Here is a 23,216-nt window from a genome sequence, read left to right on the forward strand (position 1 = left end):
CTCCTGCAGTTGAAAAGAATGTTCAAGAAGGATTCTGGGAAGAAGAATGACAGTGCTGACACACAAGGTGGCTGCAGAGGAAACACACTTGCACACACATTGACTCCTCTAACACTATCTTATGTACTTTCTGTCAGTCTGAGTTAGGATTGTAATAACCTCTGTATTTAGAATATAATTCTTCATCTGAGATTATTTCCAGTTCTGGTGTTTTTTTTTATTTATTTTTGGATGAGTGGCCACATTAGTCCTTTTACTTCAGATAAAAAGTACAATCATGGAAACTTGCTTAATTTTTCAATGTATATTCATATTTGCATGACTGGTGTATTTTTTTTTCAGGTATTAAAAGAAAGCTCAGCTTGAACATTTCTTTGTCACCAAAACTAACCTATATCTCCATCAAAACTGTACCACAGATTAACAAGAAAAGAAATCCCATTTGGTCCGCAGATAAAAACATGGTAACATGGTAATTATTTCAGTATTAAAGGAGGGAATCAGAGCCATACAGATGAGTAATGATTGAGAAATTTAATTGAACAATAAATCCTCTGTGATGGGGAGACAGAGAACAGAAGCTATATTCTCTCCATTTCTCAATTGCTACCTCCCTCTCTCTCACACACACACACACACACACATGCACATACACTTCTTATTCATGTATCATTGTCAAAAAGCAGGGGATCACCAGCCCAGGAGGAGCTGAGAACTAAATAGCATCTTGGTACTCAGCAGTGTCTGAATGATTGAAAGCTCTGGGGAGAATTCAGCTCATGAGAACAGCCTGACTGGAAGTTTTGCTGTAATACAGCAGAATTGGAGTGAGAAATGCATTTGTTTGCTTGATTTAGAGGAACCGGGATTGTGTTTGTCATCTAGACCTAAAACCTTCAGTGCTTTGACCAAGCATTTCTTTCAACTACAACTGGTCCACATCCGAATCCCACCCTTGCATAATATTGTTTTTTTTTTTTTTAATAATTTTCATTTCATGTTTTAAATATTGCTAATACTTATCATTCCCTCTTGCAAGGTGAACACAAATCCGACCAGGCGGACTCGTCCCACCAGAACAGTAATGGCCCCCTTGGGACTGTCCCGAACGACCCAGAATCCCAGAATGCCAATGATGCGTCTGGTGAACACGGGGAGCAGGATGCTGACGACGAGGCTGCAGAGGACACTGACGATACCAGGTCTGCGCGGTTCCATCCGATTGGTGCTGATTTTAAATACTTTGTGGGGATGCATGTGTGAGTGAGTGAGGTGAGTGGGTGGGTGGGTTTTGATCTACACCTTTCTGTGTGGAGTTTTCAAGTTCTCCATGATCCTGTGTTGGTCCTGTCCAGGTTCTCTGGTTACCCATACAATCCAAAAACATGTATTAGGTTAATTAAATACTATAAATTGTTCCAAGGTGGGAATGGCTGCCTCCTACCAAATGGCAGCCAGGACAGGTTAGATTTTCTGTTGAAAAATGAAGAGGAGGATAAATCGCCACAGATCTTCAATTCTTTTGCATCCTTCGGCTGCTGGTGATTGAGAGATTTTATGTCTTGACAGTTGCCTGCAAATAAACTGAATTATGATTCTTTACAACGTCATTCCTTTCATATAGTAAATTTAAAATCGTACCGTCTTATTAACACAAGGCCTTTACTTCTTAATTCCTCTTAATCTACATGATTCACAACAGCTTATATTCATTTGTAAGGACACAGAACTCCGGAAGTTCGAATAGTTTTTTTTTTCCCTTTATGTCTGTCACTTTGTATGAACACAACTCTGTCTAGAACTTTGTGCGTCTGCTCCGTGCTTTAAAAAAAGAAAACACCTCAAATCAGAATTGAACAGGACCGCAATAGGATGTCAACCTTTGAAATACTTATTTTTTTTTCTTAAAGGGTTGTGATGGCGTCATATTTTACAGGTACTGCTAGACTTGCTTTTTCTTGAAACACATTCCGGCCAAAACAATGAAATATAAAATGTCTGCCCAAGCTTTAGGAAGTAGACTACATCAGGTTAAATTTTTCAGCACAAGTATTCTCAAGCGGCACGGTGGCGCAGTGGTTAGCGCTTGTGTGGGTTTCCTCCCATAGTCCAAAAACATGGGATAGGCTCCAGCATCTCCTGCAACCCTGAGTGCAGGAAAAGCAGCAGGGATGCTTGAGGGAAGTATTCTCAATCCTCCCCGCTGACATGCAACATGGTGTCACGTGATGCAAAATGGCAAACACTTAATATATGATCCCCACATGTTCAAAGCTAAAGTAATGATCGGTCTCTTTGTCCGGTCACAGCTCTCTGACGTCATCAGCAAGCTCCACGGCATCCTCTCAGAGTGGCGGTCTGGGAACAAACCGAAAGAAGAGCATCCCCCTCTCCATCCGCAACTTGAAAAGGAAACACAAGAAGAAGAGGACCAAGTTCTCTCGGGAGTTCAAGCCAGGTGACAGGTGCGGGAACCAAAGAGGGTGAACTTGGGATATTTTTGACTTTTGCTGTTTCTTAGATGTCCATGCTTTTGAGTTGAACTTCTGCGGTCTCTCGCATCTTAAACTATATAATCTGATTCGGCATTGAACTTTTTACACGCGTTAAATGTGTTGTTTACGATCTTGTGTTGATTTTAAGTCTTGACTTCATGCCTCTCATATTCATTGTAAAACACTTTTATGACATAAGAAAAACAATTGGTACTCTATTGAGGCAATGGAGTCAAATTGAAATTTAAACTAGAAATATTTCTCTTTCCATTTATATGTTTTTATCGCTTTTATTTCTTAATCAAGGTAAAGGTATTTATCAGGATTTCTATTCACTATGGTTCTTCCTCTTTTTTTTTTTCGCGTGTTATTGCAGTGTGGCAGTGGAAGTCGTATCCACAAAGACGACAGCCGACGTGATGTGGAAGGACGGGCGTGTGGAGAAGGGGATCCGATCAAACGATCTCATCCCCATCCAACACCTTGACAGCCACGAGTTCTGTCCTGGGGACTTTGTTGTCGACAAGCGGCGTAAGACATATTCTTTTGATATTTCCATTTCTGCTTTATGGAACAGGTATTATTTGTTCCATTTTGTTTGGATGATTACTTGGAAGATGCACATGTTACTTTTTGGTCTCTTTGCGCTGAAATGTTTTATGTAGGCCACTCTGTGTGTGTGTGTGTGTGTGTGTGTGTGTGTGTGTGTGTGTGTGTGTGTGTGTGTGTGTGTGTGTGTGTGGTATCTGGGCCGTTTGCTGAAACCTTGCAAAGTTTGTGTGTGTGTGTTTCTGAGAAGATGGACAAAAAATGCAAAGACGTTGCTGTTTTGTCACACCTTAAATGTGACTTTTATTGGATACCCACACATATATGCGTGTGTGTGCGTGTGTGTATACATATATACAAGTATATGTACAGTATATACAGTGGGGCAAAAAAGTATTTAGTCAGCCACCAATTGTGCAAGTTCTCCCCCTTAAAAAGATGATAGAGGCCTGTCGTTTTCATCATAGGTACACTTCAACTATGAGAGACAGAATGGCAAAAAAAAAAGAAAATCACATTATCTGATTTTTAAAGAATTTATTTTCAAAATTATTGTGGACAGTAAGTGTTCGGTCACCGACAAACTTCTTTTGTAAGAGCTGCCTTAGTCCCATATATTACCTGTATTAGTGCCACCTGTTTGAACTGGTTGTCAGAATAAAAGACACTCGCCCACAACATCAAACAGTCACACTCCAAACTCCACTATGGCCAAAACCAAAGAGCTGTCAAAGGACACCAGAAACAAATTTGTAGACCTGCACGAGGCGGGGAAGACTGAATCTGCAATAGGTAAGTAACTTGGTGTGAAGAAATCAACTGTGGGAGCAATTATTAGAAGATGGAAGACATATAAGACAAATGATAACCTCCCTCAATTTAGGGCTCCACGCAAGATTTCACCCCGTGGGGTCAAAATCCCATGGTGAGCAAAAATCCCAGAACCACGCAGGGGGACCTTCTGAATGACTTGCAGAGAGTCGGAACCAAAGTAACAAAGGCCGTTACCGTCAGTAACACACTATGCCGCCAGAGACTCAAATCCTGCAGTGCCAGACGTGTCCCCCTGCTTAAGCCAGTACATGTCCAGGCTCGTCTGAAGTGTGCTAGAGAGCATATGGATGATCCAGAAGAAGATTTGGAGAATGTCCTATTGTCAGATGAAACCAAAATAGAACTTTTTGGTAAAAACTCAACTTGTCGTGTTTGGAGGAGAAAGAATGTTGAGTTGCATCCAAATAACGCCATACCTACTGTGAGGCATGGTGGTGGAAACATCATGCTTTGGGCCTGTTTTTCCGCAAAGGGATCAGGACGACTGATCCGTGTAAAGGAAAGAAGGAACGGGGCCATGTATTGTGAGATTTTGAGTGAAACCTCCTTCCATCAGCAAGGGGAGTGAAGATGAAACGTGTCCAGGTCTTTTAGCATGACAATGATTCCAAACACACCGCCCAGGGAATGAAGGAGTGGCTTTGTAAGAAGCATTTCAGGAGTGGCCTAGCCAGTCTCCAGATCTTAACCCCATAGAAAGTCTTTGGAGGGAATTGAAAATCCTTGTTGCTCAGTGACAGCCCCAAAACATCACTGCTCTAGAAGAGATCTGCATGGAGGAATGGGCCAAAATACCAGCAACACACAAAAGTGACTATGTCTAGTGGTCCCTGGTGTATACTGTCTAAGCTGTGTGTACGTTTGTGTGCTTTGCGGCAGCCCAAGCCCTCCAGGACCCCGGAGTGTATGGCGTGATCCAGTCTGGTGATCACAAAGGCAGAACATGTGTTGTTAAGTGGATCAAACTCAACTCCACTAGTGAAGATGTGGAGGTCAGTCTAGGCGGGGGATCATTCTATGTTCAAAATTTGTGCTAATTTTAAGTGTTAGAAATCTGCAACTGCCCAAATCTTAATGTCCCTGGTTTTGTATCCTTGTGATGTTTCCGCTTGAATCCAGGTTATCGGTCTGGAGGAGGACGTCAGCGTTTACGACATCGCAGATCACCCTGATTTCCACTTCCGTACCACTGACATTGTCATCAGAATATGGAATTCGGAGGATGGACAGAACGACTGCGAAAATGAGGTCACCTGAACTCATGATATACAGCAGTGGTTCCCAGCCCCCGGGCCACGGACCGGTACTGGTCCTTGGATCAATTGGTACCGGGCCGTACAAGAAATAATCCATTTCCGTTGGATTTATTATCTGAGTCTGAACAATCTTTATTTTGAAAAAACCTTTTATTTTGAAAAATTTCCAAAATTTCTTGGTTACATCTCACTTGAGCGCCAAAAGTGTAACCCACAAGCTAGCAAAGAGTAAAAAACAGATGTCAGAAAGTTTCTTTTCAAAGGGGTAAAGGTGGCTCCGCACAGTGGATTCATGTTTATTTTTATAGTCGCAATATAAAGAATCTATGTGTACTTCAACCCCCCCCCCCCCCAGACCGAAGTAAAATTCTCAAGCGTTGACTGGTCCGCGGCGATAAAAAGGTTGGGGACCACTGGTATACAGCCTCTCTCAACAACTCAAAAACACAATAAGCAAATCAGTGTCTCAACACGATTCGCAAAAATTCCTGGCACTGGTTTTTCACAATATATCCCTCCCCCTTAGACGTCAGTTGGTCAAGTATCCAGAGTGGACGTGAGCAGCAAGGTGGAGGTGGTCTGGGCTGACAACTCCATGACGATCGTCCTTCCGCAAGTGCTTTGCCTCCCTTTTATGTGGTAAAATAGTGCTTCGATAAACATCTCTCCCTTCTAACATGAATTCTATATATTGCCATGCAGCACCTCTACAACGTGGAGTCTGAGATTGAGGAGACGGATTATGATTCGGTGGAGGAGACGAGCAGCGTCCTGTCCACCGAGGAGTGGGAGGACGAGAGTGACAGTTGGGAGACCGACAACGGCCTCACCACCGAGGAAGACAGCCTCATCAACAACACTGACGTGACCGAAACGATGACCCCCACTTCCACAAGCTCCATGATGTTCATCATCCCCCCACAGGAGGGCAGTGTCACAAGCCCCACCAAGGTGGCCACCAGGGACATGGGTGAAGCTTCTGTGGCTGTGGTCAGTCCTGCTTCAGCAGGAGGTGGGGATCTTTCTGCTATATTTATGCTATTCTCAATCGGTTGATGATAATAAAACCAAGCCACCTTTATGAAATTAACTTAACGTGTTATGCTTTGATATACACTGCTCAAAAAAATAAAGGGAACACTTAAGAAGATCTAAATGAATGAAATATTCTTATGAAATACTTTGCTCTTTACACAGTTGAATGTGCTGACAACAAAATCACACAAAAATGATCCATGGAAATCAATTGTATCAACCCATGGAGGTCTGGATTAGGAATCACACTCAAAATTAAAGTGTGAAAACAAACTCCAGGCGGATCCAACTTTGATGTAATGTCCTTAAAACAAGTCAAAATGAATCTGTGTTGCTTCCTGAGTGGACACTATGATTTCACACAAGTGTGATTGACTTGGAGTTACATTGTGTTGTTCAAGTGTTCCCTTTATTTTTTTGAGCAGTATATTTTGAATATGCATAAATGCACCATCAAAACCAAATGATTTTTCTCACAGTTTCTTCTTCCTTAAGTTTGGATACAAAATGCATTTCTTATCGCTCCAATTTTTTGTAACATTTGTTTTTCCAGAAATGCCATTCCAATTTTAGTTTTTTTTGCAGAATTTTTGATGAGGTTCTCTCTGGTATCAGGTTGATTTTTTTTGTGATTTTATTCATTTTAAAGAGATTCTAAGATAGTTTGTAATCATTTTTCTGTAATTGCTTCCGTAACTGTTTGATATTTCGAATGGATCCATGATGCACATGTGCATTTTAATCAGCAGGGATGTGAAAACTAGCATTTTAAACTTAGGATTAATAACTGGGCTCCTAAGTGAAGCTCATCGTGCAGTTGAATCATAAGAAACTTCAAAATTCCTGTCTGTTTTAGCGACCAATCTGGGTGGAGCTGTAAATGGAGCTGAGAAGACCAGTAAAGACGGAGCCTCCCGAGGCTTCAGAGAGTTGAAAGAGGCCCTCAAGATCCTGGAGAGCCTTAAGAACATGACTGTGGAGCAGCTATGGACCGGCGGCTCCCCCACCTCCCCGACTTCTGCCGAACCCGCCTCCACCAGCCACGTAGCCAGCTCTGTGACTCCTGTGGCCGCTGAGAAGCCAACCAAGGAGAAACGCTTCCTGGATGACATCAAAAAGCTGCACGAGAACCTGAGGAAGACACTGGATAATGTGGCCATCGTGGAGGAAGAGAAGATGGAGGCTGTGGTGGAGGCAGGGGGAGGTGCTGTGCCAGGGATAGAGGTTTGTTATGGCATTAGAGCACATGCAATTGCATTTATTTATCATTCTATCATTCACTTTTACATTGGAAGTCACCCTAATGGTGCATTCTTGGTCTGTTTGGTTCAGGCAGAGCGAGTTGGGGAGGAGAAGCTGCAGCAGGAGCCTCAAACACCAGTAGGAGGTCAAGAATGGCCCAATGAGTTCCTTAGTGACACCCCTGTTTTGTGCCAACAAAGTGGTGGCAAACCTGGCGTCACCTTTACCAGTGCCAAGGGTGAGGTGTTCTCAGTGCTGGAGTGGGCACCAGGTGAAAATATTCACATTGTTTTCTTTTTTTTTTTTTTTTTTCTAACTTCTCTTGGTTAAAGTGCTCTCTTCTCATATTGCCTGGATCACTGATTTAAACTGAATAAGTGAAAACAAAATAAACGGAATCAGAACAGTCGAACTCCCTCTGAGTCAATATTAAAGAAATTGTAGATTTTAAAGCTGAACCGCAACATGCTACAATCACAAGACAAAAACCCAAACTAATGTAACAGATGTTGAGAAAAATCACGCATTTCAGTCACTGACTGACAGAACATGTCGCCCGTTTCCTCTTATACTTGACTGTCACACACAAGCGCTCGCATGTCGTGAGAAGCCCGATGTATTTACACTGAATACTGCAAGTTGATTCAAGCGTGCGTCTCCTCTTGCAGACACACACTCGTTTAAGAAAATGGAGTTCCAGCCAGCCGAGGCTAAGAAATTCTTCAGCACGGTGAGAAAGGAAATGGCTCTTCTCGCGACATCACTGCCCGATGGTATCATGGTCAAAACCTTTGAGGATCGTATGGTAGGTTTCCAGTAACTCTTGATATTCTAAAGAAAGATCTCATGTCTGTATATCAGCTTTCCCTCTTCTGCGGGGAAAAGTATGTGCATAAATTGTCTGAACAGGGGGCTTAAATAAAGGGCTGTTCACAAAAGGCTCGTGTGAAAAGATATAAGGCACAAAGATTTTGTCAGTTTTATTGACAGTCTTCGTCGTCGTCTTCTTCCCCTTTCGGCTTTTCCCCGTCAGGGGTCGCCACGGCGAATCAACTCTCTCCATCTAACCCTGTTCTCTGTATCCTCCTCTCTCACACCAACTACCTTCATATCCTCTCTCACTACGTCCATAAATGTTCTCTTTGGTTTTCCTCAGCTTACTTGCTGCGACTAACTTTCATTCCTCTCCTTTCCAGAGCATTTATTGATAGTAATAATAGGTTAATAGATCAATAATAGGTTTATTGACATGAAAATTTCCTCTTTGAAACCAGAGTTGAAAGAGGGGAGAATGATCGCAGATGGCTTTATTTTAGTGAGAGTGTGAGCTCAGTGAGCTCACTTTTTTTTTTTTAAACTAACACCCAGAAATCGAGTTGTCTCTTCTGTGCACAACAGGATCTGTTCTCGGCACTGATCAAAGGGCCCACTCGCACGCCCTATGAGGACGGCCTGTTCCTCTTCGACATTCAGCTGCCCAACATCTACCCAGCTGTGCCGCCTCTGTTCCGCTATCTGTCCCAGTGCAGCGGCCGCCTCAACCCCAATCTCTATGACAACGGCAAGGTGTGCGTCAGCCTGCTGGGCACCTGGATTGGCAGGGTGAGGTCTCTATTTGTATATGTGCAAGGTTAGGTTGATGATGTGAAGATTAGGGTTCAGCAGCATGCGTGTGTGTGTGTGTGTCATCGTCGTTACAATTGGGGAAAAGTAATGTGCAGCAGTCTTCAAAATAGCTTTGGTTGCATTTGAAAAGGTTTTGTTACAGTTCCAGTCCTCCATCAACACTGTACGCAGGGTTGATGGAGGACTGCTTCCCCCCTCTTGAGCCACCAGATGGTTGACCAGAATCTCCTCAAGGCCCACCAGAGGTCATTCTCTATGGTCTCCCCGAAGTCCTCCCGTACCTGAGTTTTTGCCTCGGGAACCCTCGAAGCTGCACGCCGCTTGGTCTGACGGTACCTGTCAGCTGCCTCTGGATCCCCGCAGGCCAGAAAGGGCCGATGGGACTCCTTCAGTTTGACGGCATCCCTCACCGGAGCCGGGGTCCACCAGCAGGTTCAAGGATTGCCACGCCGACAGGCGCCGACTGCCTTTACGGCCACAGCTCCGGCAGTCCGCCGCCTCGACGATGGAATCACAAAACATGTCCAATTCTCACTCGATGTACCCCGCTTCTCTCGGGACGTAGTTGTAGTTCTAGAGGTGGGAGTTGAAATTCCTTCAGACCTTCACGTTACGTTTGGGTCTGCCAGGTCTGACCGGCCGCAAGTCCGACCGCTCGACTACAAGGATCAATCAAAGAACCGTGGCCTAGGGTGCGTCGGTGCCAAGTGCACACGTGGACACCTTTATGCCCGAACATGGTGTTTGTTTTGGACAATCCATAACCAGCACAGAAGTCTAATAACAAAACACCACTCTGGTCAGGGGGGGGGGGGGGGGGGGGCGTCGCTCCCAATCACGCCCTTCCAAGTTGCGCCGTTGTCGTCACCCACGTGAGCAGTAAAATGAGGGAGTCCGGGGCAGGAGCGTCACGCACCGGCTCGGGCTCCTCCCCGCCAGAGAGGTGACATTCCATGCCCCAAAAGCCGAGCTCTGAAGCTGAGGGTTGGATCACCAGGGTCCCCTGCTCCGGTCACCGCCTGGCTCACCCTGTACCCGACCCCCTTGCCCCTTTCTGGAGGTGGTGAGCCCAGGGGACAAAAAGACTCATGTTCCTTTGGGTTGTGGCCGGTTGAGCCTCATGGGTGCAAGCCCGGCCACCGGGCACTTGCCTTTGAGCCCCTTCCCCGGGCCTGGTTCTAGCATTGGGCCCCAGTGACCCGTCTCCAGACAGAGGAAAACTGGGTTCTATGATGTTGTTCTTCATGGGGGGTCTTCCGAGCCACTCTTTGTCTGGTCCCTCACCTGGTACCTGTTTGCTATAAGTGGCCCTTCCAGGGGCGCAAAGCCCCCGACAACGTAGCTCCCGGGATCACTGGGACGTTCAAACCCCTCCACCACTGTAAGGTGGCAGCTCAAGGACAGGTTTTTGTGTTTTCAGCTTTGTTTATGTCTCTGCTCTCCCAATGATCTGTTTTTTTTTTTTTTTTTTTTGTTTGTTTACTCGATCGGCAGGGAACTGAACGATGGACGAGCAAGTCCAGCTTGTTGCAGGTCCTTATCTCCATACAAGGTAAGGCATAAACACACACGTATACACGTACTGGGAGGCACTGAAGATTAAATGTCTCCAATAAGATGTAATTATTAAACCTTAAACATATTGACCCCGAAGGAACCTCACATACAGGTTGCACACAGAGCAGGAGTCACCGTTGTCTCCTGTCTCGTCACAGACACATTGGCCTCTTAGAACAGAAGCCGAGGTTACTGTTTCTCTGCATTTCCTTTCTGGGGATTGGGTTTGTTTTCTGGAATCCCGACGTTGCACGTAATCAATGCGTCATTTGCGCTACATTCTTTATTTCGTAACGTCAAGAGGTTCCCTCTCAAAATGGGCCCCATCCAACTATAGGTGCTCACTCTTTTCCAACCCTGGTTTTCTAACCCCAAATGTGAAAAGGGCACACGGACCAACTGATACTCTTCTGACGCCCTATTTGTCTCTCCGGCACCAAAATGTCTTCTTTGTATCTTTATTTTCTCCCAAGTGCAATGTGGAATTGTCATTGATTTGCCTCAAAGACAGACAGAAAGAGTATCCGCAGCACCGGGTCGGGGCTAATTTTAATTCAACCCACGTTAGCAGTCACGCAGACTCTGAACAGAGATTTTAATATGGAATTTTATCGGGTTCATAGTTGTTTCGATAAATGTATAATGTTTTGCAAGTTTGACCTAAAGTCTATAATGCGCGCTAAGTCCGAACAGGTATGGCAGAAGTTTCTAGATGGGTGATTGTTCAGCGGCTGAAGATAATGCCTTAATCTGCAGGTTTAATCTTGGTCAACGAGCCTTACTACAACGAGGCGGGCTTCGACAGCGACCGAGGCCTACAGGAAGGGTACGAGAATAGCCGCTGCTACAACGAGATGGCACTCATCAAAATGGTCCAGTCCATGACGCTGCTGCTCCAAAGCCCGGTGGAGGTCTTCAAACAGGAAATCCAGGAGCACTTCGTTTCCAACGGCTGGCGCCTCGTCCACCGCCTGGAGGCGTGGCTCGAGCTGAACGACGCGTCAGAGAGGTGTCATATGGCGCACGCCCCCTCCAGGCCGCAGCACCCAAAGGACTGGCCTTCATTCTCCGAGCATCTGGACGAACAGCTGCCCGCGGGGGTGGTCCATAGCAGCCCCAGAAAGCCCGGGGAGGAAGATGTTCCGGGAGCGGGCGGTATTTTGGAGGAGGATTTGGAGGATTCGGGTTTAAGCCCTTCCACCACCGCAATTGCAGACCTGGAGCTGAGCCAGAGCACGGACTGCGACGGCAGCCAGGGTCATACCTTCGCGGGAGGCGCAGCAGCAGCGCCCGGCTCCCTCGCCCGCGGCGGGGCGACGGAGTCCGGTCCCGCCTCGGTCGGAGACGGCGCCGTCAGCGCGGCGGGAAACCAGCAAGTGGTGCGACCAAAGAAACGGAGAAAGAGCTATAGGAGTTTCCTCCCGGAGGGCAGCGGCTACCCGGACATCGGCTTCCCCCTCTTCCCGCTGTCTAAGGGCTTTGTGAAGAGCGTTCGATGTGTGCTGCTTCAGTACCGAGCGGCTCTGATCGCCGCCGCCATCCCCGAGCACACAGAGGACAAGTAAGTGCCTCCTCATCGCGCCCCACACGACCTTCTTTGCCCTGCACCGCTCCTTCTTTCTTCTCCCTCCATCCACCTCAAGCCGGAGAGGAGTCATTGCTTGTCCGGAGAGGAGGAGATACTTCCGTCAACCTCCTGCACACCCTGTGTGGCGCTGCACCGCCCCCTCCTCCCCCCCCCGATCCATCCATCCCCCAACACTTCTCTCCCGAAGCACTGTCCTACACGTCTTTTCTCTGCCTCTGTTTAATCAGTCTCTATCCTGCCCGACCCGCCCTGCCTCTACAGTTCTCTGCCTTTACCCCCGTCATTTCACTCTGTCGCAGGAGAACAGCACCTTTTGGTCAGGAGAGTGAGCTACTCCTGGTCAGGATTTGACTTGATAGAATTTCTCTGATCTCCCCCTAGCGCCCCCGCAGGTGTACGCAACGCACGGTGAGGGGGCGGACCTTCCGCGCGAATCTTCGAGAGTTACCGTCGGAAAGTAGACCCCCACCTTCTGTTATTTATGCCTCAAGCAGGTAAATGCAAAGGAGCCTGTGTTTTTAAAAGCCTCGCTAGCGGTTTTGCAGCTGCAGAAAGGACCAAAAGAGATGTAAAATCTGTGCCATGACCCCTCGACTTACACCACCCCCCCCCCCGCTCGATAAACCACTTCGCCGCCTCGGTTGGCTCGATCGGAGAAAGCCCAGTTGCGGACTGGACTGTCTGTAGCACTACTGACACTCACTGTACCATCCTGCACTACAGCCGAATAGACAATCTGGTTTAATGACGGCGACGCCTTGAAGACACGTCGACCAGGAGGAGTCTTTTTAAAACATGAGTCACTCGTACGCTTTCTGCCAAATTATCTCAATATACACACACACACACAAGCGCGAATAGTCAAGTAGAACATACTGAATGTTGGTAAAACTGCCAACACAGCAGGTTTGCCACCTCTTCCACCTCCAGCTAGCAGCCAGGTGGCCGGTCAAAGAAGGAGGTAGCAGGAAGAAGACCGCTGCCCGTCAATGAGTTGGCACTATGAAAATCAAAGGCTTAACACAGCTGTCGCTTCTACACTTAAGAGTTTCATCGCCTGTAGAAGTTAGATTTTTTTTTTTTTTTTTTTTTTTTGTTTCTTTGCTCTCTGGAAGAAAAAAAAAAAAAAAGCTTTGTGCTTTGGTGAGTTTTGATAAGTTTGAGTTCGTTGCACTTGTGTGTGTGTGTGTGTGTGTGTGTGTGTGTGGGCTCCAGGTTGCTCCGGGTGTCGATCCACATCACTGGGATGGGACACGATTTAAAGTATAGACAAAAGAAGGGAAAAAAAAACAGCATCCATGCCGTCATCTCATGTCAACATGTTGCCTTACTTGAATGGTTCTGAAAGATCTCTGGCCGCAGAGCACAGACGCAGCTGCTTGTTTCTCGCTTTACACACTAATAAATCATGACAACAACACAATCACCATGACCTGTCCATTTCTGCTCTTTAACTTTCTCACGCACACACACACACACACACACACAAATCCCCAGTGATGAAAAGAATCCTGGCTCTATTTCAACAAATTCCTGCTCAGTGACCGATTTATTCAGTATTTATTGTGAAAGAAAATGAAAAGTCACCTTCCGGTCCAGTTGTGCTTCCCTGGGGAATCAGAGAAGTCTTTGTTTACATTGTTTTGAATAAATGCCCCTCCACAAAACATTTTGTTTTTGTTCCTTGAGATATAATTCTCTACAATTCTAGTGATGATGATGATTATGATGATGATTAAAAAGGTCAGAGTTGTGCTTGTGAAATAAAAAAAAATGAAGGGTGGCTATCTGGTCTTTTACTTGAACAAAGTTCGATGCCGAACTCGATGTTGCTGAATGAAAAGCTTGGAGAAAAACCCATAAGAGAGAAAAAGAGGGAAAAAAAAAAACCACAAGATAGAACAATAGAACTGATTCGTCTTCCACGCCCAAAACGTCTTAAACTGGCGTTCCTGTACCAGATGTGGTTGATCAGGCTTCCGACGGTGTTTCACTGCTATGGTTATTTTTCATGATTTTGTTGCCTTTGAGGCTACAGAAGACGCTGCGTGGCTGCCGAAGACGCAGCATGTAGCGACGATTATGCCCCTCCCCAACACACACACACACACACACACACACACACACACACACAGGCTGCTGTTTGTGAAATATCCCGCCTCAGTTCTTGATGGAGTACCCCCTATCTTTTGCCTGTCATCCCAGAGACCTGACAGGATTGTGGTATTATGTTTTGTTTCTTGAGAAGGTACAGGCACAACACATTGCAGAGGATTACAAGGTTAACACTGTCTCTTCTTATTTGTTTAAAGTTGCAGAATTATAAAATATGAAGCTATTTCACTAGATCTTGACACAAGGTCTTTCAAGCACATGATGCTATGTACAATTTTCTGTGTATGTGTGTATATTATTAAGATTCCAACCATTATTATAATTATTCTTATTGCTAAGAGTTTGTTTTACAGCCAAAGCATGTAAGATGTTGCTTTAAGCCTTTTGAATGGGCTACACACAAGACTTGACTGTATGATGTCTACATTTCCACAGTGGCCTGTTATTGATATATAAAAAATGACTTAATAAAGTTATGATTTGTAGCCTGATTTCTCTGTACAGATGTCCTGAATATATTGAAGTATACAAATACATACATTATATATTTAACACAAACCTGACTTCAAACAAGTCATGTGAATGTTCTGGGCAGATAGTTATGTACAAAATACTGAGTGTGTGTTGTACTAATAGTTTCATTCTTTTCTTTCTTTAATTGCTTTTTTTTGTTGTGCTGAGACAGCTGTATAGTGATGTATTAAACTTTGCAAGCAGTATCATAGTAACACTGCCTTTTTTATTTTTCAATTAAAACAAACAAACAAACAAAAAAAAAAAAATTCCAGCCGGGTTCTCTCAGTCATTTTATTTTTTCAATCAAAAAAACTTGCAATATAAATTACAGACATTTGTCTAATGGAAAAATAGATCTCATAATAAAGAATCAATCATTTGTCTTAACTGTGCCAGACAAACAAAACAATATCAACCACAAAATAGCTATGAGGCAGCAGGTGGAGACGGAGGAGTTGGCTGACCGAGTGATTTCCTCTTGACCGCCTGACGGGCTTCTCATTCTTTCATGGTCTGACGCTTGGATTTGTAGTTACAACGACGCACAACAAAATATTGAACCAACCGCTGTCACTCCTGGAACCTCCTGGAGTTGACAGTTGACAAAAAATAGGTGATGGCCGGAGAGTTTCAACACAGAAAAGCCTGACGTGAATGAACCAACAAGTTATGCATTCGTACCGAAATGCTGTGAGTGAACCCAACCTGCCTTCTCCGCCATGCATATCCAATGTTTCAAAACATTTGGGGGTGGTGGGGGTTCGGTGGCTGCGCCAGCATATTCACCACCAGGAGGCAGAACAGTCAAGGCACATCAAACAGTAAGACATCACTCTTAAGAGAAAACTGACTGCATAAAAACTCAGTCCTCTGATCAGTTCCTATTTTGGTTTCTAAACTGCAGGATATTGCAAAAAAAAAAAAAAAAAAAGCTACTGGGAAACTTTATTTTTCAATGTGAAGTCCCTTTTTTCCTCCAAAGTGTTTGCGCATCTGAATAACCTCGATCTTATTTTAGGCAACAACAAACATTGGAAATTTCTGCGCGTGTGTCTTAATTTCCACCTGTGAATTGTTTTTTTTTTGAAGAGTCGAGTATTCAGGTGTTCACGTAAACAGACTGTTAACATGTATTAGGTAAAAACTTATTTCGACAAATTGCTTTCTTGTGTAATATCCAATTTTGTTGCCTGGATTTGCTTTAATCTGAGCAATAAAAAAGCAAACCCCAGGCTTTTAAATCAAGGACTTAAATGTTTTTTTTTTTCCTAATACTGCGACACTGAATTGCATGTAAACACATCAGATTGGATTATTGCCGTGACCCGATTATTGAAAGTTTTTGGATTAAATTGTGTGCGTGTGTGTGTCTGTGTGGAGTGTGTGTGGCAACGCACTGCGTTGGAATCTTGTAACAGTCGAAAACTCCTTATTCCCCGGGAAACGTGTCTTCAAGTAGTGTTTGCGGCTCATTCAGCTGGATTTCTGCAGCATCCCATCATTCACGACTCAATTGAAGTGGAATACTGGAATTAGCCAAAAAAAAAAACGCCTTAAAGCTGAAAAAAACCGTCACATTATTATACATGTATACAAGAATTTTAAAGAAGAAATGTTTTTTTTTTTTGGTTTTCCACAATCTTGATGTTATCAGATAAGTCTTATAGAAGATTTGGAGAAAAGTCAGGTGACACTTGAGGAATGTGCGCAAAAGTTGTGGCACCATCCCCAGTAGAAAAGATGAAGAAGGATATTCTCTCAAATATGATTTCCCTTTCCAAGCTTCTACCTACTCCTGCTTTGTTTTTAAAAAAATCCATCAACAACAAAATGTTCAATTAATGTTCAATTATTAAGTCTCTTTGTCTCCTTATCTTTTCTTCCATAAAGGAATTTAGCACCTTTCCCTGCAGCCCGTTCTTTCCTTGTGGAACATCAAGTATGAGGACAGCGAGGTGATGACAACCACGTGTCAGGAAAGAGTAAACTGATCACCTGACCGGAACCAGACTTAAAAAGGAAGACTCTTTTACATGTTAAATACTGGATGCTCATCAGGGTCTATTTACAAAAGTAAGGCCATGTAATTCCTCCCTATTTTTGCATCCACTAAATTGATTGCTGTGTTTCTTACACAACAGCAGTCAACTGGTCTGAAGCGGAGCTAGATTTCAGGCCAAAGAAGCGAAGAAAAGCAAAGTTTTAAGAGACCATCAGCTAAAAAAAAAAAAAAAAAAAAAAAAAGAATCCCAGTAGAAACTTGTCCAGATCTAACCGCGGGGTTAGAATTGCGTAGTGCGCTCATTCAACGCGCTCGGGTCAGTATTTGCTCAAAGTCTTGATTTCCTTTTACAAAATGACAAAGATAGTTACTATAAAAACCTCTATTTCAAATCAGCGTAAAAATGATCAAAATACGAAATGAATTAAAAGTCACAAATGGCTGGAAATGCTGCTGATGAGGCCTTAAGGCAGGAAATATGAGTTGGGTTTGCATAACGTCGTAACATACGGCATGACTGTGGCGATACACCGATGTGTGTTTCTGCGTCCGCAGACTTCCTATTACTAACAGACAACCAGCTGAGCAACAATCTGAAAAGATCAGCTCTAGATCTAAATAATAGAAGGAAGAAGCAGCAGTGTACTGACCTTTTCCTCATTCATCTATTTTCTAGTCCAGCACCTGCCTTCAAGATTTTATTTTTTGACGTGAGCGAGCGCTGCACGATTCTTTTTCATGTCTGAGTTGGTGATCAACACACTGACTCAAAGCTCTGGTGTGTGATGCTTGGCTTCAAATGAGCACTGGATTTTGAAGAAGCCCAATGGTTTCTGTTTCGCTGCATCGTACACACACACACACACACACACACACACATGCTCACAGTCAGACATCTGCTGCAGAGAAACCAAGAAAGCATAAATCTAATCCTCTGCTGTGCTTTCAGACAAATAGGACAAGAGGTCTGGAGGCTGAAGATGCTGAAATGTTTTTTTTTTATCTGTCACTTGATTCCAGCACATCTACTAAAGCATGTTTTTTTTTTTTCTGCTGTTTTTTAAAAGCCTTAAAAATGTGGGTCTCAACAAGCTGTCACTCAGAGTGATGGGTTCCATCACTAACAGAGATATGGATATTTAAAATGGCATCTGAGAGTCCAGTTCGTAGAGTTTAGAATGGAAAAGTTGGAAAGTTTCTTCTGTACGGACCAACTGAAATCAATCTGATGGGATTATGGGTCCGCAAATTATTCGTGGGTATTTTTTCATCGTTGGTCGAACTCCTGTGTGTAGGATAGGTGGTAAAAAGGATGAATAAACCAATGAATCGTTCTGTGTTTGTGTATAAACCAGACTTTGTGCTGAAGTTTTGTGAGAGATCGGCATTTTGTACCAAATGATTCTGAGCCTGAAACCACCGCTCAAAACCAGACTGCTCGGTAAAATTTAGAAAATGGGTCAACTCAAGTAGAATTTTTCTACCAGAAAAAAAAAAAAAAACACAACTCGTGACCCCAAACGGATGGCATTTAGGAAGAAAACAGCGTCCTGGAATTTTGGAAAAAAAAGCACATTCTGGCTCCAGATGATAAGACAAACAGCCTGCTCATTAAATCAGACAGATTTCATAAATATACAGTAACTAGTGATGAAATGTAAAATGCTTTGAATAAAATATGAAGTGAATTTAACTGCGGTGAGCGACTTGTCCAAAATACATTTGATTATTTCGGTTTCGTGGCCGTGATATTTTCCTTCTTCGAACACTGTCTTTGATTCGAAAACAGCCTTGATTTATATTTTTTCCGGCCTGTATACTTTTTTTCTCGCAGTGAAGCATTTATTACTGAAGGTAAATGTGCTTTATGTTTTTTTTTTTCCCCTATGGACTGGACATTCCTGTAGATATGTGCGAGTGTGTGTGTGTGTGTGTGTGTGTGACCGCACGCCAGCGTGTTCATCCAGTGATTAGTCTGGCCAGGCCTCGGTGCACCTCTGCTTGCACTGGTCCATATTCTACCACCTCCCCATCTACAGTTATTATCCCTTTGGGTGAATGCGGCTCTAGCCTGAGCGCACGCACTTTACAGTAAACCAAATGTTGACAATTTGCAGTCAGATGCGCCCCCTTCTCCATGGCGAGGAACAGCCTCAGCAACGCCGCGCGAGATATCCCCGCCCTCACGTAGAAAAGATGAATGACGCCGTCGTCCAGCGCGGCCTCGGGCGCCGCCAGCAGGTCCTCGGCCAGATGCGACTGGTACATGGCCAACATGAGGACGAAGTCTTCCTCCGGGACCACCACCCAACCGCTCGGCAGCGGCCGATCCAGGGGAGGCAGCAGAGAGTCGGGCAGGCCGCCTTGAACTTTGCTGTCGCTCCGGGAAGGCGCGCTCTCCGTCCTCCAGACTTTAAGCGAGTTGTTGGAGTGGCAGGAGTTGTGGAAGGTCTTCTTCGGGGTCGTCCGGCAGGGGGGGTCTCGTAGAGACGGGGACCGGCTCTCACGGGTCGAGTTATCGATCGGCGATCGATCGTTTTCGCGGACGGGGAGGTAAGCCAGCCGGCCGTTGTAGACGCGGAGGGAAGCCAGACGCACCAGAGTGCCCACCGTGAACCGGGCGGCTCCCACGTGACGGTACTTCTCGCTCTCGATGTCCACGTCCGCTACGAAACCCCACGCCAGAGACAGGAAGGAGAAGCGGCGCGTGCTGGAGGAGAGCTGGATGGAAATCAGATCCATGGGGGAAACCAGTCCTTTACAGAGCAGGAAACCACAGCTGACCAGGAGCTCCTCGCTGGACACCAAAGAGGCTCTGCAGCAGGGAAACCACCTTGTCAGAGTGTGGAACTTCAAATATACTGCTCAAAAAAAATAAAGGGAACACTTGAACAACACAATGTAACTCCAAGTCAATCACACTTGTGTGAAATCATAGGAAGCAACACAGATTCATTTTGACTTGTTTTAAGGACATTACATCAAAGTTGGATCCGCCTGGAGTTTGTTTTTACACTTTAATTTGGAGTGTGATTCCTAATCCAGACCTCCATGGGTTGATACAATTGATTTCCATGGATCGTTTTTGTGTGATTTTGTTGTCAGCACATTCAACTGTGTAAAGAGCAAAGTATTTCATAAGAATATTTCATTCATTTAGATCTAGGATGTGTTTTTTTAAGTGTTCCCTTTATTTTTTTGAGCAGTGTACTTTGCATTACTTTGAGAAAAATGTTTGCACATATGTGCACACGTGTATGTACATATAGAGTACGGTTAAAGCTAAATCAGTTGGTACAAAGATGAGCAGATGAAGCTCGAGCGGTGTAAGATAGCGAAACATAATTTGATGTCGAAATCAAAAGTTCTTATCTAGTATCTTATTAAACAGATTGATTTTGAATTTGATAACAAATATGGAAAATTCTACTTCTAATTCGCAGTTCTACTACCTCAGTGGTGGAACAAACTCCCAGGAGCAACAAGACTAGCATCATCTATCTCAACCTTCAAGAAACAGGTAAAAACGTTTCTCTTTCAGGACTTTTTACTGCACTGATGCCCCAGATCAGGTTGGCAGCAAGTTAGGCTATGCAGTGTGTGTGTGTGTGTGTGTGTGTCTGTCCAAAAAAAAAAAAAAAAAAAAACCCTCATTAACCCAAGCTTACTGTTCTGTATATTTCCTGTGCATCGTGTATTTGCAAGTGTATTTGCAGTCCCTATGTCCTCTATTGTAAGTCGCTTTGGATAAAAGCGTCTGCCAAATGCAATGTAATGTAATGTAATGTAAAATAATGTTTTTTAACTTTGTTTGTCCAATTACAAATGAATGGAATGGAAAAAAAAGGGTCTAAATCAGAGGGGGGGTTGATGCCAGGAATCCTGGTTCAAAAATAATATGCTGACAGTAAAATGTGAGAGGAAAATGCTCTTAATATTTGGGCAGGAAAGCAGGTTGAGGTTGAAGGTCAAGATGACACACACACACACACACACACACACACACACATACACAGGCGCAGGAGACAGGTCGTTCATCCATATTCAACGTCCCGAGTTTCTTCACACTCATCTACATTTCCAACACAACACGTTCTTTCTTTTCATATCACCGTCTTGTGGAAATGTCAGTGAAACTTCCCGGCTCAAAGGTTCTTCCCGCAGACCAGAACAGCGTCAAATGTCCGTGTTTAAGGTTTTTAAGGTCTTGTTTACAATAAAACCAGATGGTTGAAGCTCAAAAGGCCTGCCAATCAGAAACGCATTCAGAACGTGTTTCTCCAAACGACCACTTGAGGACGGCATTTACATGTGCAAAAAAAAAAAAAAAAAAAAAAAGCCATTATTTCAAGTCAATTCATTTCTTGCCGCAATAAACAATTTCAAATTTTCTGAAAATTTCTGAAAACACCACTGTCGGATCCAAACATGGACACCCCAAAAACTCCAGGAGCAGATGTGTTTCTATCGATCGGTGAAGGGGGGCGTCTTTATTACTATTATTCTTTTACCGTCAGGACCTGTTTGTTAATGCATTTCAAATCACCCATGGGCCACATTCTGAATAAAGTGTATTTTTGCTTTCAAAACAATATTTTTATGACAGACTCGCATGTGGAGTCTGCCGAACCATCGAGGGCGGGAGATTCCCGCCTGTATCAGTAAGTGTCACTTCCGTCACTTCAGAAAACACTCAGTTCACCGATGACCTTCCAGCTCCTACTCATTATATTTGTGCACGGATTTAAAAACACGCTCAGCAAACCTGTCCTCTGTCCACCACATTGTCTGATACCTGCAACATTCCAGCCGCCTGTCACTTGTTTGATCCGCAGCCTCGGTGAACCCTACATTCAGCCAAGAATAATGCCAAATATATTCTGGTCAGGGCCGCCGCAGGACAGGCTGCAGCAGCTAGAGAGACAGCGAGAGAGAAAGAGGGGTTCTGGATACAGGGGTGTGTGTGTGTGTGTGTGTGTGTGTGTGTGTGAGGAGGGAAAACAATACTTAGTCTGGTCCCTTCTTCTCATTGTTGCTGCCATCATGACCGGGAGACCATTGTTTGATGGGAGGCTGATCGGCGGATGTAGTTGAGGGGGGTGAATTTCAAAAGGTCAAGCGGGGGGGGGGATATAACCGCGCATAAAAAAATGTCATCTTTTATTTCCCCCCCCCCAAGAAGATTTTTTTTTTTTTTTTTTTTTTTTTAGGGATTCCAATTCTGCCTCTTTTCCCCGCTCTTAATTACTATAAATCACTCATGATCCAATTAGATCCTGCTAACCAGCATCAAGATGCCTGTAGTCTTCATAGATGACTCCTGCCAATGTTTATCAATAATTTCAGTGCTTAAAGGACAAGCAGGAATCAGGACGGCCACCTGAAACCCGGGAAACCCGTTCCCTCGCCGAGTGTGTCCTTGTGTCTATCGTTCACTCACGACATAAACACACACACACACACACATGGACCCTGGACCATGATGACAATGTCTTCAGAAAGCAGGAGAGCCATTATAGTTACAGTATCATAGTCATTAAATTTCTATTCATTCGAATGGAAACAAGGAGTTTCCATGTAAGTTAGTTTTTTAATGACTGGAATTTCTAAATGGTTTTCCATTGAAGAACATGTGCTGTGAATGGAGAATAAGGATTCAAAAATCCAAATTACTTCTTACTGTTTTTTCTCTCAGGGGTTCAGCTCGAGATCAATGGGATGCCACGATATCGGCAGAGATTACAAGGGATGTTTCTACTGGAAATGTGGTGTAAATCTTTTAAAGTCAACTTTGAATGCCTGGGCTTCTGAACGCTTAGATTACACCAGACAAGCAGTACAGAGTGTTTTCTTTTTTTTTTTCTTTTTTTTAAGTTACTTTATTACATTTTAATCTAGGTCACCATTCACTTCAGTTGTTTTGATAAAGGCTGAAAAGCTGTTTTCCTACGAAACTTCAGCAATGTTTAAATGGACTGAAAAACTTTAATTGACCTTCTAGCGATATGGGGATGAATACATATTCATTTTTGGACGATTTAGGCCTTTTGATATTAAAAGTTTGAACTAGCTTTGATAAAAACACTACAAAAAAGATCGGAAAGTGAAACTGTTTACATCACCAAGCATCAATTTAACAGATAATTAAAGTCAAATTTTTTTCATAAAAATGATGGTGGTTACTAGAGAGTTGCTAGTAGAATTGCACGTGTCAAGTGACAGCTAGTGGTGAAAAAAGGAAGGTAGAGCTCTGGTCCACAGAGAATTCGATGCTCTCAGGACCGCATTCGTGCACAGCAAGCGGAAATGCTCCTTTGGAAGGATGCTTATAAGTCGAGCGGATAACGTCTGTATTTTTTTCACTGACCTATCCATTATCAATGTCCTTGTGTGCCAGGAAA

The 23,216-nt window shown here is 44.0% G+C and overlaps 2 protein-coding genes across 3 annotated transcripts in view; one reads left to right on the plus strand and one right to left on the minus strand.

The window, feature by feature from the left end:
• Positions 1-12,741, plus strand: part of LOC147228132 ((E3-independent) E2 ubiquitin-conjugating enzyme UBE2O-like) — a 38,685-nt gene extending 25,944 nt beyond the window's left edge. The window contains exons 9-23 of one of the 2 annotated variants that reach the window (XM_086156369.1): positions 10-67; positions 1,040-1,202; positions 2,310-2,465; positions 2,872-3,026; positions 4,758-4,870; positions 4,998-5,126; positions 5,661-5,750; positions 5,837-6,146; positions 7,026-7,393; positions 7,502-7,682; positions 8,080-8,216; positions 8,810-9,013; positions 10,532-10,589; positions 11,351-12,155; positions 12,564-12,741. In XM_086156369.1, coding sequence (XP_086012495.1) covers positions 10-67; positions 1,040-1,202; positions 2,310-2,465; positions 2,872-3,026; positions 4,758-4,870; positions 4,998-5,126; positions 5,661-5,750; positions 5,837-6,146; positions 7,026-7,393; positions 7,502-7,682; positions 8,080-8,216; positions 8,810-9,013; positions 10,532-10,589; positions 11,351-12,155; positions 12,564-12,594 — 2,958 coding nt within the window. In that variant the 3' untranslated portion in view covers positions 12,595-12,741. Of the gene's footprint in view, positions 1-9; positions 68-1,039; positions 1,203-2,309; positions 2,466-2,871; positions 3,027-4,757; positions 4,871-4,997; positions 5,127-5,660; positions 5,751-5,836; positions 6,147-7,025; positions 7,394-7,501; positions 7,683-8,079; positions 8,217-8,809; positions 9,014-10,531; positions 10,590-11,350; positions 12,261-12,563 lie in introns of those variants that run through there. The other variant, XM_086156368.1, reaches the window with a different exon arrangement.
• A 3,687-nt stretch (positions 12,742-16,428) lies between these two features.
• LOC147228133 (sphingosine kinase 1-like) overlaps positions 16,429-23,216 on the minus strand; it is a 39,264-nt gene continuing 32,476 nt past the window's right edge. Inside the window, exon 5 of the mRNA XM_086156104.1 lies at positions 16,429-19,630. Coding sequence (XP_086012230.1) covers positions 18,775-19,630 — 856 coding nt within the window. The 3' untranslated portion in view covers positions 16,429-18,774. The remainder of the gene's footprint in view (positions 19,631-23,216) is intronic.

This window comes from Fistularia commersonii, chromosome 12 (assembly GCF_037954325.1).
Source record: "Fistularia commersonii isolate RoL2024-O1a breed Wild chromosome 12, RoL_Fcom_v1.0, whole genome shotgun sequence".
In the NCBI taxonomy this organism is placed as follows: Eukaryota; Metazoa; Chordata; class Actinopteri; order Syngnathiformes; family Fistulariidae; genus Fistularia; species Fistularia commersonii.